The sequence below is a fragment of the Primulina tabacum genome, chromosome 7 (assembly GCF_025594145.1).
Source record: "Primulina tabacum isolate GXHZ01 chromosome 7, ASM2559414v2, whole genome shotgun sequence".
NCBI classification, from domain to species: domain Eukaryota; kingdom Viridiplantae; phylum Streptophyta; class Magnoliopsida; order Lamiales; family Gesneriaceae; genus Primulina; species Primulina tabacum.
Genome location: NC_134556.1, coordinates 6,646,512 through 6,664,302, shown reverse-complemented (window position 1 = coordinate 6,664,302; position 17,791 = coordinate 6,646,512). Strand labels below are relative to the sequence as shown.

General features: G+C 32.2%; 1 protein-coding gene and 1 long non-coding RNA gene across 6 annotated transcripts; both read right to left on the bottom strand.

The window, feature by feature from the left end:
- Positions 1-1,025: 1,025 nt before the first annotated feature.
- Positions 1,026-2,971, bottom strand: LOC142550480 (uncharacterized). Its single transcript, XR_012821386.1, has 3 exons — positions 2,830-2,971; positions 1,306-1,593; positions 1,026-1,249 (listed from the first exon to the last, which is right to left on the bottom strand). It is a non-coding gene; the product is annotated as an uncharacterized LOC142550480 (long non-coding RNA).
- A 4,215-nt stretch (positions 2,972-7,186) lies between these two features.
- On the bottom strand, positions 7,187-10,022 carry LOC142551083 (FCS-Like Zinc finger 8-like). Of its 5 annotated transcripts, none has more exons than XR_012821474.1 (4): positions 8,961-10,021; positions 8,071-8,857; positions 7,750-7,985; positions 7,187-7,613 (listed from the first exon to the last, which is right to left on the bottom strand). XR_012821474.1 is itself a non-coding variant. In XM_075660129.1 (3 exons), exons 2-3 carry the CDS (start codon positions 8,811-8,813, stop codon positions 7,505-7,507), a joined length of 852 nt encoding a protein of 283 aa, XP_075516244.1. In that variant the 5' UTR covers positions 8,814-8,857; positions 8,961-10,022; the 3' UTR covers positions 7,187-7,504. The 5 variants fall into 5 exon arrangements, 3 of the variants coding, with proteins under 3 accessions (XP_075516244.1, XP_075516243.1, XP_075516242.1); XR_012821475.1 differs by having other exon boundaries at positions 7,924-7,985; XM_075660129.1 differs by lacking the exon at positions 7,750-7,985 and having other exon boundaries at positions 8,961-10,022.
- Between the last annotated feature and the right edge of the window lie 7,769 nt (positions 10,023-17,791).

The following is a 17,791-nucleotide window of genomic DNA, read 5'->3' as shown; positions in this document are numbered from 1 at the left end:
TGCTTGCCTCCACAGTGATCACAGTAAGGTCCAGTATAACGATATCCACCACGGTTCCCTGAATTCCCTAAACTCGAGGAACTAGAACCAGGCTTCTTAAATTGCTTTCCACGTGGACGAAGAGATGCAGAATCAGATGAACTGAATTGTTACCTCCCCGAATGATGATGTTGGGTAGGAATCCGATTGCCACTCCTCTTAAGACTAGTTTCAGCCCTTTTTGCTATTTCCACTGCTTCAAGATAATTCAGTGGCTTACCAGTAGAAACAAAAGGGTGCAAATTATCGTTCAATCCTTCAATGAAACTTTCAACAACTGCAACCTGACTTGCAGCAACATGAGGAGCATATCTCAGCATAGCATAAAAAGTATCTGCATACTCTGCAACTGACATATAGCCCTGCTTCAAGTTGTGAAATTCCGAAGCCTTAGAACTGTAAAATGAGGTAGGACAGTAACTCTCCTTAAACTTCAGCTTGAATATATCCCATGATGGAACAATCCTCTGGGCATCTAAGGTCATCAATGTAGTAGACCACCACATTTTGGCACGATCTTTCAACTGATGCACAGCTAATCTCAATCGACGCTCTGAAGGATACTAGATCAAATCAAACAGTTCATCAATCTCAGAAATCCACAGTTCTGCTTTCTCAGCTCCCTCAGAACCACTGAATCGAGGTGGATGCATAGAGTGGAAACGCGCAACTAACTCATCCATTCTAAGCTGCTCTATCTGATCCGCAGCTTGCTCAACAAAAGTGTCATCAACAACATGGACATGAGGTCTACCACGTCGACGACCTCAAGATAGAGGAATCTCATCGACAGTAATTTCTCCACCTCCCTCCATTCTATACGATAAAACACCAAATCAATTAGAATGGAAGTAAACAAATCATATAATCACATAAGCATGTTGTCAAGTAGCATACACAGGCGCAACAACCATTTTATTGCAAAAACTCAAGTGTTCTAGACTATAGTTCGAGCGTATCCTAGTTTACGCTCAGATACCAAGATGTGAGGCACATTTACTCTAATGACAATTTATTATCAAACAATAATTATTTGATTTAAATCTGCAGCGGAAAAAGTGTTTAAAATACTTTAAAACGGACCTCAGGGCCTAGAAAAATTTCGGCATGACCTTTCCGGAAGTAGGACATCCCGAAAAACTCAAGCAGCATTTTAAATAAAAATATACTCCAACTAGAGTCATTAAAACAAGAACCGAAGTTAAACAACCTCTAGTTGGAGTATATTTTTATTTAACATTAAAACAAGAACCGAAGTTAAACAACCTATAGCCGCACTGACAAGGACTAAGCAGAAATTAAAACTTACCAAATACTCACCAGATCATAAAAATCACATAGTCGACTCAGAACATAACAAGAACAACCAAATATCACTACAGATACAGGGGGCATCTCCCCGGGAAATAAACTAAAACACAAGACTAAAACAAACTCAAGACATACATATAAACTAACTGGGAGACTCCACTGAACAGAACCAAGCAATCCAACCTCAATCCCGAGCTCCACTGGCGGAACCTCGGCCTGATGCTGCAAAATGACTCTGGAGATCTACCATGGTGCCCAATAGCAGCCACAGCAGCCCCCCCAGAAAACAACTGAGGTTAAGATTCTAGTATGAAACAGTTCTAAAATAACAACAATAATCATAAATCATGCATAATCATATAATAAAATGTAATATGCAATGCATGAAAGGCTCAACGAATAATCGGAATAACAGGAGCCAATAAACGGTACAATAACAACTGGAATAATGCTCGAGCAACAACACAGGGGAGCTACATCGTCATTGTTCAATCAGGCTGCACTAACCACGGGATTGTTCAATCACATCTACGGTCTCATGTATATAGGCCTATCAGCCACACCGTAATCCCGAGATAAACAACAGTGCCAGATAACAATGAATATCAACAACGGCTAACAAGAACGATAGGGCTCAACATGAATGTCATAACAGTATGCCCTATGCTAAAAATGCCAATAATATGTCACAATATTAAACATATATCACAACGAATGCATTAAACAAATTACAACAGTCAACAAGTCATAGATACGATCAATGCAACACAGCATGACAATTAAATATAATTTATGTTTTGCCGTCGTATGTTACCGAGCTGTAATATACCTATATCAACTTGACAATCCAATATCTACTTTACTTCAAGACTCTAGGCCTAAACAAAACAACAATAAGCCGATCATGAAAGCTACGTTTCATACCAATGTCCGATTTTGCACAAAAGAGCATAAAATTCTTATCTCGCTCAATATTAAATTAAATCAATAAATGACAATTTTAAATGAAAGATAACTTGAATATCTAACTTTTCCTAGAAGAAACCATTTCCAGAATCCTAATAGATAAATCCCAGAATTATCAAGAAGACGCTACTACATGCGCACTTCGCGGACAGAAGTCTGTATCTGAGCAGTTTCCGCAAAATGAGTATAACGATTTCAATTCTTAATGGAATTTAACAATTATTATATCATTACGAAGAAAAAACATAGCTCTACAACTTCCATTTTAATCAAAAATCCAGAATCCGATTGCACGAATGTCATAATCCCGAATTACAGTATGTATTATACACAGTACAATTGCAGAATTTGATTTTGACATATTTTGGTAGAAAAATCATAACAAATACGTTTCGAATCAAAAAATAATTTTTCCAGTGGCTATAAACAGCTAACATAAATCAATACAAAGTTTTTTTAGGTCATTTCTACAAATTCAAAATACAAAAATCGCAGCAACACAAAAACTCTAACCCAAAACCGGAAGAATTCGCGCAGAAACAGAGCACAGGAACAGCAACTTCGATCTACCCGAATCCTTGTTCAAATTTCACGATTTATGGCTTGAATCGAAGCTTAGGATGTTATGAAGACAACCCTTTAGACCGATCGAGATTTCGACGTCGGACAGAGGAGATATCGTGATTTTGCCGCAGCTGCTCCCAAGGGTTACAGAAATGGAGATGGGTTTCCTTCTTTCTTTCTTTTTCCTTCCTTCCTTCCTTATAAAGTTGTGTGTATGTATATGTATATTTAGTTACTTAAAAAAAATAGTACACACATGCCCAATAATCTCGGTTTGTATTTATTTTACTCTCATATTTATTTAAACTCTATATGTATTTTATATCGTTAAATTCTCCAATATTCTAAAATACATATTTTTAACACACTTCTTGAATTTATTTGGAATAAATAATTATTTTAATTTACAACTCAATAATTATCCTAATTATGCCAAATTACCGGATAATTAATTACAGGGACTTACAAATAATGAGAATTTTGATTTTATGAAATGATCATTTAAACTTTACATTCTTTATATCTCCAATGTCAGCACTTTTTGATTTTGAAAAAATGTCTGATTCTTGTAGAACAATAAATATAATGGTGCATGTACGAGAATCTAAATGTCTTATGAGAATTATAAATTTTGACATGTTTAAAAAAATATCACCTTACCTTACTCTCAGAAGTTTCTCCACAATATTTTTCAATAGCATTGGGGTCTACTGTCAAAGAATCCATGAATATGGTTGGGTCGCACTTGAACTTTAGAAAAAACTTTGCGATAAACTAAATCCTCAATTTCTTTAGGGATTTTTTCTGAGTTTGATAACTGAAATATAAAATAAATTTAACCTAAATTATGTTATATCAAAACAGAAGTAAAAAAATAAATATACAAAAACCTCTTCTTTGACATCAACCCTCAAATCCAGTGTTGTCTTCCCTATAAGTCCAACACATTCTTGATTCCAAAATAAGAAAACGGTTTCCGGTGTTGTCAACAACAATAAGATGAATCTTAAACCTATTTATGCAAAAAATGAACAACAAACTTTAAAGAATATATTTGGTAAAAAAAACATAATTTAATTGAATATTATTGATCAAACCATAAATTTTCAGTCACATCGAAACGGTCACACCTTGCACAATAAAATTTATCACCCACTGGAGTAACTTTCTTGGGACATTTTTTACATGACAAATACGACCATTCATAAGAAGACTCAAAACAAATAATTTTTGCGAAAACCCAAAAACTTCTGACCTAAAAAATTATATGGAAAATGAAATTTAATTAAAAAATTATCATGAGACAAAAAAATTTAATGAGTATATTTATGAAATTTTCTTACCTGATTATCTTCAGAAATTTGTTCTATATTTCGAATATTATTTTTCGATAGCTCCTCTAAAATTGTGTTAGTTGACGTCAATGAAATGATGCTGATTGTGTTTGGTTTATTGATTTCGATGACCAACCTAAATACATATTCAATTAGTTAATTTTCATAAAGATTTATATTCTTGTTTTTTTATTTAATAGATAATAAATAAATGATTTGAAGTCAAATAAAAAAAATCGAGAAATACCTTTCCGAAATTCAATAACTTCATCTAAATCTTCGTTGACTACCAAGTTTGTGATATGGTATACATTTGATAACCATATTTCACCCCTAAATCATTTTGCTTGACACATTTGAAGAATAACAATCACAGATTCCTCACCAAATTTTTTCGAATAGGCTGCGATTTTATCCACAAAACTCCCCATAAATTGCATGGTAACCTATTATTCTTGAATAAAATAGACATATGAGATTGTTAGGAAATTAGGTATAAATAAAAAATTTATTTTATTAATATTTACTCAGTGTCTTCTAAAACAATTTCAATTAGCTTTCGCTGGCGTTAATTGATTTTTTTGTTTTCTTTTGTGGGGAATCTATTGCCACCAATTGTCCGATGACATCTTCTAAAAGAAAATCGAAGTAAGAAAATAATTTTTATCTCAAATGCATATGAAAAAGAAATTATAAATTCTCATGCCAAAAAAAGTTGTGTCATCCACTAAATCTGATGCAGTGGATAGTGCAGGAAAAGACATGAATTCATACATCAAATTGGGAAATGTATCTTCAAAAATTTCACGGACATTAGTGTTTGCAATAAAAATAATTTTGTATTTGTTCTTTGTGGTTTTAACGTCATTCCATTTTCTGCAACAACCATATTTTTTATGGCAAAAGTATGTCTTCCCTGAGAATTTGTTTAAACATTTGCATCACTTAATCTTTTTTTTTTTTATACTATCGTGGATGTGTGAACCCTCTAATATAGAAGAAACGGCTAATACATCATAATTTAAATTGATGGCGAATAGGAGAATAAATGTTCGTAGGTGAATAGGAAATAAATGTTCTTACTTCTCGATCCTGAAAGACATAAATATGTTCTTTTGAAGTATAGTTACTTCGTAGCACCGAACCAATCTGAGTTTAAGCGACCATTGTGTCTTGGTAGGGTTCACCTCAGAGATGGAGCTGAAAAATAAAGGCATTTTTAAATTTGAGAATCTGGATATTGATTTTGACTAAATATGAAATACTAACTTTGTGTGATATTGGATCAAATATTTATAGCTCGTTCTTCATTTATTTTAGTCTCTCGGGCTCCCTTATTTGAACTAAAATAAGGCAGCCCAAAATGCTTATATAACAACAGCTGTAATCATTTAGTTATTTATTCTTGAAAAAAGATATTTTGTCAGATATATCATTTAAGATTTAAAATACTCTCCTAATCTGTTTAAAAATGGGACATACAAATCATTTATTCTGAATCATAATGGCTCAAGCTACAGTAATTTGAACAAAAATTAACAAATTAAAATATACAACTTGTATTTCTTTTTTTAACTAATCATTTTTTGCAGGAAGTTTCTATATTTGGCAAAAATTTTGTTTTTATATATTAATAAATTTTCTTGAAGATTGTTTGATATTCAATATTGTACTATATTTAACTAAGGATACAGACGTAGATTATATTATAGATATATTTTATATTTCAAAATATTGCAATTTTAATCTTTTTTATTGGGAAATGTTGAAGTACACTACACACGTCAAATCTGAAAAATAAGTAAAATTTAAAAAAACAAAACAAAAATAAATAATTAAAACTGAAATTTAACAATATAAAAAAAATTCCTTTTTATATTTTGTACATTGATGATTATAGTGTTGATGGGTACACATCGGTGGTTAACTAGTTCTATTCATAATTATATCGTACTTATACTTGTTAATTGCTACTTATCATCAAAATTAATATAAAGAAAGTACTCAAATCATTTTCATGAACATATAGTACTATTTGTGACATTTTGGGATTAATCAAATGATTCGAGGTTGTCTTAATTACAATTATCTTTATATATAACTCATCTTCAATTTTGATGTGATGATTATTAATACTGGAGAAAATAACAAGAATAAAAACAAATTAATGTTTTTATTTGTTGGGAGCAACGTTCATCTACATGTATTGAATTTAACATCCATTTTTTATTTATTTTGTTATACAATTCATAAGTAATTAGTTTGAATGATCCCAAATAAGACAAAATAATGAGTTTTATACCATTTATCACGGCTTTCAAGTCAACTACAGAAAATTGAGTATATTAAAAGTGAATTAAATTTAGATTAAAAAATCATATTTATTTAAGAGGAATTTGGTGATAAATACATGCATTTTAAAAATTAAAAAAAAAAAGAAATTTGTAAAAATTATTAGACCTTAGAAAGTTCAATTTTTATAAATATAGTATGATTATTCCCAGAGCATAGTCCTGTCCGTCCATACCAAACCACACTGTAAGAAATAAATGCTCCACTACATTATGATATAATTTTTAGATATTTGCCATATTTTATTGTTTTAAACCCAACTTATTTAATTTTTTCTAAAAGAAAACTTTAATTTTTTTCTTAAAAATGTTTTTATTTTAAAAAAAATTTGTGTATCCAGCCGCACACTAAATTTATATCTCATTTTATAATGTATAATATATATATATGTATAAAATGGAATTTTTTTATGATTCATAAACAACAAAAATTATTTAAAAATATAATTTTTTATTCCATTACAATTCAATTCCATCATGATTGTGATTCCACCAATCTGGAACCATATTGCATATGAATTGATTCCTCCAAATCTCAATATAAATATTAATAACTAAAATATACAATCAATTATCAAAGAAAAAACTAGGATAATTGTCATTATTAAGAAAGAAAATGACTGGATCTGCACCATTAAGGGCACTCTAATCATCATTAGGTCTACTTAATCATGTGATTATCATCGTTGCAAAACAACATCATCCTTCATTCCAACCAAAAAAAAAAAAAAAACCCAAAACTCTTGGATTTGAGGTCCATTTAGACATACAAGGCTGCTTGATGAACTCTAAAAACATACCAGACATTATTCTACAATCTCGACTCGATTCATCTGCGAATTCCTACATTCGAATCCGAGTCTTGATCGGACTAATAAACAACACATCTAAAAATCGATGAAAATGGCATTAGTTTTATTGGATCCTAAGAAAGAGGTGTCATGAAGTACCATAAACATAGTCTGGCTCCATACTTTCCAACCCTTCTTCCTCCTCCAACATCATCTCCTTGTCTCGGCAATCGCTGCTGCAAAATGCTTTCTCACCCCTGAAACAATTTAGTCGTTAGAACGTAATTCGAAGAAGCCTACATGAATCAGGGATAAAAAAACAAGGGCATAGAGAGGGAGATTGATCTCCTTAGCATCGATTGAAATTCTTTGCAATTTCTATGATGAACTTACTTATATTCGAAAATCCAAAGAGTGTGTGTGTTCCCTATGATTGTCGACTTTTGTTTCGACCATAAAGTTGTTATATTTGATCGTCCCCTTAGATCAAAATGTTTGTACCATCATGCGATTAACAACAAGAACATAATCGCCAACATAAATGAATGGAATCGATAGAAAATTTACCAACATGAGATACTCCGTTGATCTTTGAAGCTTGAGATGGGATTGGCAAAAACAATTATTGACTACACAATGCCAAGATATACATGATTCATGAATGAAATAAACGAAAAGTGTACAAAAAAGCACATAAGGTGAGCAAACCTGTACATGTAAATATCTTTCCCTTGCCCAAGATTCCTCTTGCAATTGTAGCAAAAACTGAGGAAACTCTCGGAGGGGTAACTCATGGATCGATTCGAAGAAAACCCGTTGACAACTCCACTGCAACTCTCAACAATGCAATCATCAAATATATGGGTTGTTTTCGGATTCGGACCGTGAGATATCACACACGTGTAGTCCTCTGAAAGCTCCATCTCAGAAGCCGATAGGCTACCATAAGCGCCGGAATTCAAAGAAGTGAAAGGGAACTTCTTAATGGAAGACGGGGAAATCCGTGGTGAAAATGAACCTACATGAGAATTCCGAGTCTTGATCCCGAAATCTCCTGGAAATATTTGTGAATCGGCAGGGGAGAGAACAGGGGGAAGAGGGGGAGGGACTTGGATCTTCAACTGGGAACCGATGAAAACCATCCGGATATCAAGTTTCGACACGTCCGGGTCGGATTTCTCGTCAATCAGAACATCAATAAGGCCAAGACCAACCTTCCCTGAATCCAATTTCTCCCGAAGATTCTTAATTTCCGATTTAGGAGTTTTGGGAGTGTTTGCTTTCAGAGCCGAAAAGGGCTTGCTATCAAGAATTGAAGTTGGACTGCTCATTATGGATTCAGTTTCAGAGGAACCCTTGGACACAAAATCGGTAAAAAGCTTATGTGAACTGAATATCGAGGAAATCCGATGTCGGTAATTGTTCTTAGGAGATTGCAAAGGTTCATAATCCGCCATCGCAGCTAGTTCTTAAATAGTCCCCAAGATCGACTCTTAATAATCTGAACATATATGCATAGAGAAGCAAAAGCTAAAGATCTTGATTTTCACTTTAAAAAGTCGATGAAAAAATGAAACGCAGAGAGAGATGAGGAGAATACACACCTGAGATTGTTCAGAAGTATACGGAAATCCTGCTGGCCAATTTTCGCAGCGAAAACAAAGGCAAAAACTCCAAGAAAAACACTGTTTTGGGTACAAAAATCACGGGTTCAATCAACACAATAAAAAACTCAAAATTTAGAACTCCATTCCATAATCAAACTACAAAAGACTAAATTTTTCACAATTCCCATCGTTTATAGCACCCCAAATCCACTTCACAAAGCTGTCTCGGAACACATTCAGAAACCAAGAAAAGGGAAATTTTCAGTCCTTTATCCGATTTTTTCGCAATTATTCTCTAATTACCAAGAATCCCTTTGCACTTGAGAATCGACATACAAACCCACCCCAATAGTCATCACCAGTACCAGATGTTAATACACACAAACAAAAAAGATTTCATAAAGCCGTCTATTTTTTTTCCCTAATCTTTTTTTCATTTTTCCCTACCTCCTCTCTGTCTTGTTTGTTTCCTACCCACGATTATTATTATTATTTCAGCTAAAATGGTCTTTTTCATCATCATAAAGGTTCAATGTATACATGCAGAAAAGACGAAACCCATTACACCAAAAATACCTGAAGAGAGAAGAAGCTGAAATAAAAATTCATTTAAAAAAGAAGAATAAAAATTCAAGAAAATCACTCGCCCTTTTTGCAAGTGGATGTCCTTTTTCCTACACCCACAGAAAAAATCTTGTTTTTTTTGTTTTCTTAAATCCCTTTTTTCCTACACTCCCATCTCAGTAAATTTAATTTCTTGCCCACGGGAATAATTGGAAAAAGAAAAAGGTGTACGATTTCCCAACGTGCCTGTGCACAGAAATCAGTGGTTTCAAAGAATCCACATCTCTTTACTCCGCAAATGGCAGTTTCTGTGCAGAAAGAGAACTACAGTCAGTCTCTCTCCCTCTTCCGTTCCCCTTAATTACTGCTGAATTTTCCGATATTTATTTCTCTCTCACACGCACATTTCCCACTCTAAGTGAGTGTAAATGTGTGAGGTGGGTCATGGGTGTAGGAATATAAGCAACCAAACCCACACACACAAAACAAGCGGGTAGAATCCTAGGCTAGGCCAGGCTAGGCTGACTAGGCTTTGACTCTCCACACAAACGGAGCTTAACTTCTTTTTATATATTTTTTTTCCCCTGAAAAATATAAAACCGATGGCAACCATTTGTAAATTTCATTGCTTCGACGTTGAGTCGTGGTGCTCGGACTATATTCAAGACCGATCTTAACAATTTTTAACGTTGAGTCTAATTTTTTTAAAAAAAATATTAAATTATAAAGTGTATTTATATTTTTTTTAGGTTCGTTACAATTTTTTTGAATTAAATCACTGTATTAAAGAAAATATAAAAACTAAATAATGTGCAATAGTCAAAATATATATTATAATTAGATAATAAGATCAAATTTGTATAAAATGATAACTAAAAAATAGTATATATTATAGTTTTAAAGCTAAAAATGCTAATCATGTTGTTCAATATTTGCTTTCTTAATTGATAGCATAACCAATTAATTCAATATTTTTGATTGGAGAGAAAGTTTTGATAAAATTTAACTTTGAAAAAATTTTGTTTTGTATTTAGTAATGTAACTAGAAAACCGAGGATAACATATAAGAGCTTATAAAAAATGTGAGCATTTGAGAAATTTTTTTATCTATTTTTTTCAATTAATTCACTACAAATAAAGAATATGTTTTTATATTGGTCAAATTGCACTTCTATGTGATAAATTTACAGAACAAAAAATGTTTTTTTATAGCCCTCAGAAAAATAAATTTATATTGGGAAACAATTATCAAGCAACCTAGAAATAATAAATTTTATAGATAAATTTATCTAAAGATCCATAAATTATGAAAAAATTTATACTGAGAACAAGAAAAATAAATTTTCGTCGTGATAGGAAGGAAAAAATATCCAAGAATAATACATATATATTAGGTTAATTTTCAATACTATATAATGTTTTATTGAAAAAATTATAGGTTTCGGAAAGAAATAGACCCAAGTCGAATGACTCTTTTGCCTTCAAATAGGAACGACCCTGAATAGATTCGATCAAATTTTGGTTTAAATTTTTTGATTATGATCATATTCGGGTTCGAATTCATATCATCCGATTGGTTCGAGTATCTCCAACATTATATTAACTTTAGTTGGAAAGATAGATACTCGAGTTCGAATATATTAATTATATCATATCGACGGTTGATCTATACATCCATGATATATTGTGGAGATATGAACTCGAACATCATTGACATTCGAAGAATTAAAACTCATGGTTGATGAGTAACTTACAACAATAAAGAAGTTTCTTAAAGTTCAAATTGGCTACCCGCTCGAGCTAGACTAACATCTTGGCATATTATGTAACAACATTTGAATATATTTTTATTTTTTAATGAAAATTTAATTTATAGTTTTCTTTCGATTCATATATGATAAGCTCTCAGGATAACGTAATAGCTTGAAAATTATTTTAGTAAAGTGAATAATGCCTGAAGTAAATATCACATTTTGTTGGTTTAGTAATGTGAGATTACTAAATAATTAATAATTTTTAAAGAATAAATTATGACATATTTTGGTCATATGAAGTCCAAATGATTTGAATTTGGATATAATGTAAAAAAATCAAATATATAGAAGTTTCATGTTTTGAGTTTTGGAAAATTTGATCATTTGACTGGTCCAAAGAGATATACAAGTGTTAAAATGTTAAATATTATATATTATATTATAGTATTTTATTTTATTAATATAATATAATATAATATTTTAAAAAAAATTAAAAAAAAAAAAAGAAAACATTGAATCGGTGGAATTCACACCGAACTGTTCGAAATAAAGGAACATAGATAGCAACGAAGCGAGAGAAATAATAACAGAGGGTTTTGAGATTTTCTTTTCGATTTTGTGACTTATCGGTTTATCCAATCGACGAACCGACTTTAGTTCTGGAATCGTTGACACGAGGTCTTCGATTTGAGGTATAAATTTTATAGTTTTGATGATATTTGAAATTCGTCGATTTCTGGAATAAATCCGATAAATTGTGAAATCATACAGAAATTGAAGATTGTTGAGTAGTGTATGATTTTAACGAAGTAGAGAAGATTATTGTGTTGTTGTTTTGAATTATTCCTAATTTATTATAATTAGGGATTTTAATCGTTGAATTGAGATTGGAGAGTTGTTTGTTAGTTGTTATTAATTCTGATTATATATTCGGAGTCTACGAAGTATAGGCTACACGTTGATATAAAGTTTTCGTAATTTGACGGATGTTGTAAAATAGCCTATTATTTCAAGTTAATTAATTAGGGTGTATTTGATGGTAGTATTGTGAATTAAATACACCAGAATATTAAATTGTTGAATAATACGAATTTATAATCGAGTTTTATATTTTGTTGAATTAATTGTTGTTGGGCTATTTGATGTTATATATTGAGGCTGTTATAACTGTATTGATACGGTGACAATGATCTGATAATTATTGTTGAATTATTTAGATACACCACAAGCCTCATGATCAAAGAAATAGCCAGATTGTATATATACTCGATTATCAGGTACGTGTTGACGTACGAGCATATGTTGTTATTGTTTAGTATTGATGAATACTATTGCGTTGAACAATGATAAATCACCGGAATTGGGTGATTTGATATTATATTTGTTGTTTATTATTGTTGATGTTGTTGGTTATCGTTGTTGGGAGACGTCTCGTTGATGTTGTCACGTTGATGTTGTTCGTTCAACGATATTGCTGTCGCCGGTGTTGGGGTGCGACGTATCGTGGATGTTGTTATTCGTTCGACGATATTGCTGTCGCCGGTGTTGGGGTGCGACGTATCGTCGATGTTGTTGTTCGTTCGACGATATTGCTGTCGCCGGTGTTGGGGTGCGACGTATCGTCGATGTTGTTGCATTGTGATGTTGTTGAGGTTGTTGTTGGCTGATTGTCCAGAAACGGCAAAGGGGGTATTTCTATTATGATTTCAGTTATATTTTATGTTGTTAATATAACTGTTATGTATTACGATGATGATTGTTGTATATGCTCACCCTTTGAGGGCTGTTTCTGTTGGGCAGGTTACAGCACTATGCGTGAGACATGATAGTGGTGAAGGACTAGGTGTGTCTAGTCAAACAGTCTTGTAGTTGATAGTAGATAGCGACAATATAGCTTATTGTCTTATTTGAGTTGTATGTATGTATTTATTATACTGTTTCTGCTACACTGACGTAGATAGTGTGGTGATTGCACTATTTTGTCGTATATGCATTATATTATTACGTCGTCGAAAAGAAAAAAATTTTATGCATATAACGTCACATATTGCATGATTACGTGGCGAGGTTTGGGGCGCCACAGACTCACCTAAAAAAATGTTGATAGATGAAATCGAAATTGTGATTATAAATCAAACGTTCACTTACTTCGTATCATTAGAATAAATTTGTTGCAATGAAATGCATTGATACATTTATTTAAGTTTATGGTATTATAATTATTAAAAAATAACAAGAAGCTCAATTATTATTATTTTAATTAAAATGCTCTTTTTATGAAAAAGATTTAAAAAGTGATTGATAAAAATGAGTGGGGTCCACAAAATTGCCAAAACTAGGGTTCACGGGGTTGATGAGATCCTACCTATGTGGGCACTATCCTTACTTCATTTCAATCGATAAGATCTTGCCACACATACAATTTCAAAAAAAAAGTGGGTCCTTCATATGCATATGCAAATCTTGGTCATCCATCCTATCATGAGGACAATGACCACGTGTGTAGGATGAAATAAACCGGTTCACGTACTGCTCAGTTACATCATTAGCGGTAGGTTCCTCGATTGACGTAGAATCCTAGGCCTATTTTTGTGGGCCCCATTATCAAGAGTTTAACATGGGCAACTGATTTGCACTCAAGCCCTCAAACTTTTAAATGTTGTATATTTACCCCAAAAATATATATTTCTCTAATTTATCGACCTGAAACGATTATTTATTTCCAAATCATCGATTGTTTAAGAATTCATTGTAAGCGAGACGACATTATTTTCTTCACATAAAGTGTGACAAAAAAATATATATATTTCGGATGATATTCCATATCCTTTTTGCAATGGAGAAGAATTGTGGGAAAACGAGCAAGTAGGAAGAAATATTGATTTTAATAAGTAGAAAAAGAGACATTGATGATTTCATACTAAATATTAAATAATGTGTTCAAATAAAAATAGATGAAATAGCTGAACAAGTAATGTATCAACTTCCGACTTTCAGAGACGTAGGTATCTTGTGAGAGGATCTCTTATATTTATATCCGTGATACGGATCGATCCACTCTATATCTGAAGCGATAATTAATATTTTTGGCATAAATAATAATATTATTTGTGAATTGGTTCGATTTAGATATATGTATAATAAAATTGATCCGTGAAATGATTTAAAATAGTTTCGTACTCGCAAAAATAAAAAATGCCATAACAATTCTAATATTAATTGTCTCCTTATATCAAGAAGCTGTAGATGATAGGAAATGTATAATTACGTAAATTAAAGTCTTTTGGTTAATGTTTCAAATCTGTTAAAAAAATGACCCTTTTAAAATAAATGACACTAATAATATATATTGAATGGATACATATATTTTATGTGTAACAAGAAATTATACATAAAATTTACCTTTTAAAAACAGTATGTATAAAAAATATTTTGATCAGTGTGTATTATTGACTAGGTATTAATTAAAAATGAAAGACGTTCAAGTATGCGTGGAATGGTCCCAAATACAAATAATGATTTTTATTTAAATATCATAATAATCTCCTTAAGGATAATTAATCTGGGCCCGGCCCGAATGCGTGGCTACTAAGGGGTGTTTGGAACGGGTTTAATTTCAAAGATTTTAAGATTTTAATTTAACGAGAAAATTAAAAATATAATGATAGAGTTATAACTATCACTGTTTTATTGTATTTTGGTTCTTCGAATCTTTTAATCCAAGATACCATTTGATCTGAATGATATAATACATTAAAATATTAACACAAATTCTACAAATGATCAGAGCCATACATGATTTGTTATCCATATATATATATTGATTCATTATTCTTATTGTATACATAACTCATTATCTCATTCATATTATCTCATCATACGAAGCATATTGTGACTAAGAATATATTTGGATGAAAGAATTTCATATCAAAAGATTTTGAATCCAATATTTAAGTTCATCTAAAATTTATTAGCAAATGGGTGATCTTCAAAACCCATGGATTTGAAATCTCTATATCTACATTTTAACTTTTGATTAGCAAATTTAATGGATTTTAAAATTTAATGAAATAAAGTTATTAGTGTTAGAGTAATTGCCCAGCGAGCTAACTTGTGGTTTGAGCTTTATTGACTATAATGTAAAAAAGAAAATTTATTTTAATAATATTATATGGTTTTATCTAATTATGACATTTTCTTAATATATATATTCATGCAAGCTACATAGATAAAGTTCTTGAATATATAATAAGTATCATGATGTCTGCCTCTCAACGTAAGATCATAAAACTCATTAGGAAGTGTACCATATATTCTAAATAGGGTCCTAATAGAATCAGCCACCTAAAATAAAGATAAATGTGACTTGAATTTGATACTAGCATCTGTGATGTAAACGTCATGTTTCATTGGTAAGAACATGAAGATGTCCATTCATACAGATGAGTGATCATATGATGATGCACTAAACAACCCTCTATCGGACTGTCCAAGTGCTTATCAATAATCGAGTGAAATATTTTGCGGTTATGGTTGTACATCATTATTTCTTTGACTCGGGACAACGTAGAGGCTCTACGTACTAGCATGCACTTTGATCCGTTTACCGACTTCATTGAAGGTCATCAGGTGGTGAGGTTGTGTGGGGACCCGGACGCTAATTCATTCCTTAATCGTCTTTAGGAATAATTCAAACAATTCTAATAAACAGGGTCTAAATTTTTTTTTTTAAAATACAAAGCGGAAACGTAATGTAATTCAATTTAGATTACATACTAAACATAAACATATAAATCTTGTATTATCTACAAAAATTCAACTAGGTTCAACTATATATCAGTGCTGAATCCTAAGTTGCCTCGAAGCCCGGATCTCCACGCTATCTAGTCCAGCATCGTTCTCTTCTTGACCCTGATCCTATCCCACCTGTTGCCATGCACATATACAAACAAGACAACAGCCGGATAACTCCGGTGAGAATTACATTCTCAGTATAAATCATGTATACATGCAATCATAAAGACAATATAAAAGCATATAACAGATATTTCTAACATGTATTCAAATCAGAATATAAATCCATATCAAGAATAAATCCTATTCTAAACATGTACCATCATCAGGAACATAATTCACCATGTACCATATTCAGGAACATAATTAACATAATTCGATATAAACTGTCAATTAGACTCATGACTTCACATTTAAGACTAGACTCGATCCTAGTGTAGGGATCCCGGTTTCCAGAAGTTGGCATTCCTATATCGACCACCAGTAATAGAAAAGACTCCAGTTCTATCCACGTCGATAGGGTATCGATCACCAGTAATAGAAGAATTACCAATTCTATCCACATCGATATGGTATCGATCACCAGTAATAGAAGAAGCTCGTATTCTATCCACATCGGTATAGTATCGATCACCAGTAATAGAAAGAACTCCAATTCTATCCACATCGATATGATATCGACCATCAGTAATAGAAGAAGTTATGATTCTATCCACATCGATACGGTACCGATCACCAGTAATAGAAGAAGCTTCGATTCTATCCACATCGATATAATATCGATCATCAGTAATAGAAGAAGTTATAATTCTATCCACATCGATAGCCAAACATCCGGTGACAGATTTTGGCACAATCGCCAATACACTATCTTGTGACATCGTGCAATGTGCCCGTGGCGATCCCACCACTATCAGGCACTTCTGTCACAAGACTACTCGTCTAATACCTGCTGTCTATAAATCAAGAGAACAAGTACATCAATCAAATCAATACAATAAGGTAAAGTATGTGATTTAGGGAAACTCGAGCCAAACCTCACTCGAGTTGTGCAATCCCAACTCAACATTAATTTATACATTTATCTTCTCGGTCCGACGAAGACAAAGTATTGAAGTCAACTCTGTCCATACCCAATCTGATAATGACAATCGAATAGATACAATATCAGTACATAACTCAGTTCAAAACCTGTTCTGATTAATACTCAAATCAAAACATAATCTGATCAATGCCAATCGACATATGATACCACAATACCATCTTAACCAATACCGAGTCTGATCAATATCAATTTACGGATGTTACGACGGTATAACAATACAGTCTCGATAACCCCGTCAAGTCCAACACCACAGATATAATACCAGAACTCATAATCAATATCGGTGCAACTCATAATTTCAATAACAATACAAATCTGATATCGAATCTCAATTAATCAATTCCAAAAATCATAACAATTACATAACCAGTCTGTTCTTTAATCTGACTTCGCTTATACGATGTCCACTGTATCAGAAACACCATATATGATTCCTATTCAATTCTGATAACATCATAATTTCAAACGACATCAAAACGTAACAAAACTTACGCCCAGTTGTAGCTGTCGTCGCTAGGAACTCGGTGATGTACTTAGATTCAAAATCAGAAGGACGGATCACTCGTAAATCTCAAATCTCACGTCGAAGGAAAACTTTACTCTTTCTCCCT

Excerpts from the sequence above, each read along its gene's own strand:
- LOC142551083 (XM_075660128.1), bottom strand. The coding sequence starts at position 8,813 with ATGGCGGATTATGAACCTTTGCAATCTCCTAAGAACAATTACCGACAT. Across the intron at positions 7,614-8,064 it reads AAAGATATTTACATGTACAG|GGGTGAGAAAGCATTTTGCA; the intron begins GTTTGCTCACCT and ends AAATTGTTTCAG.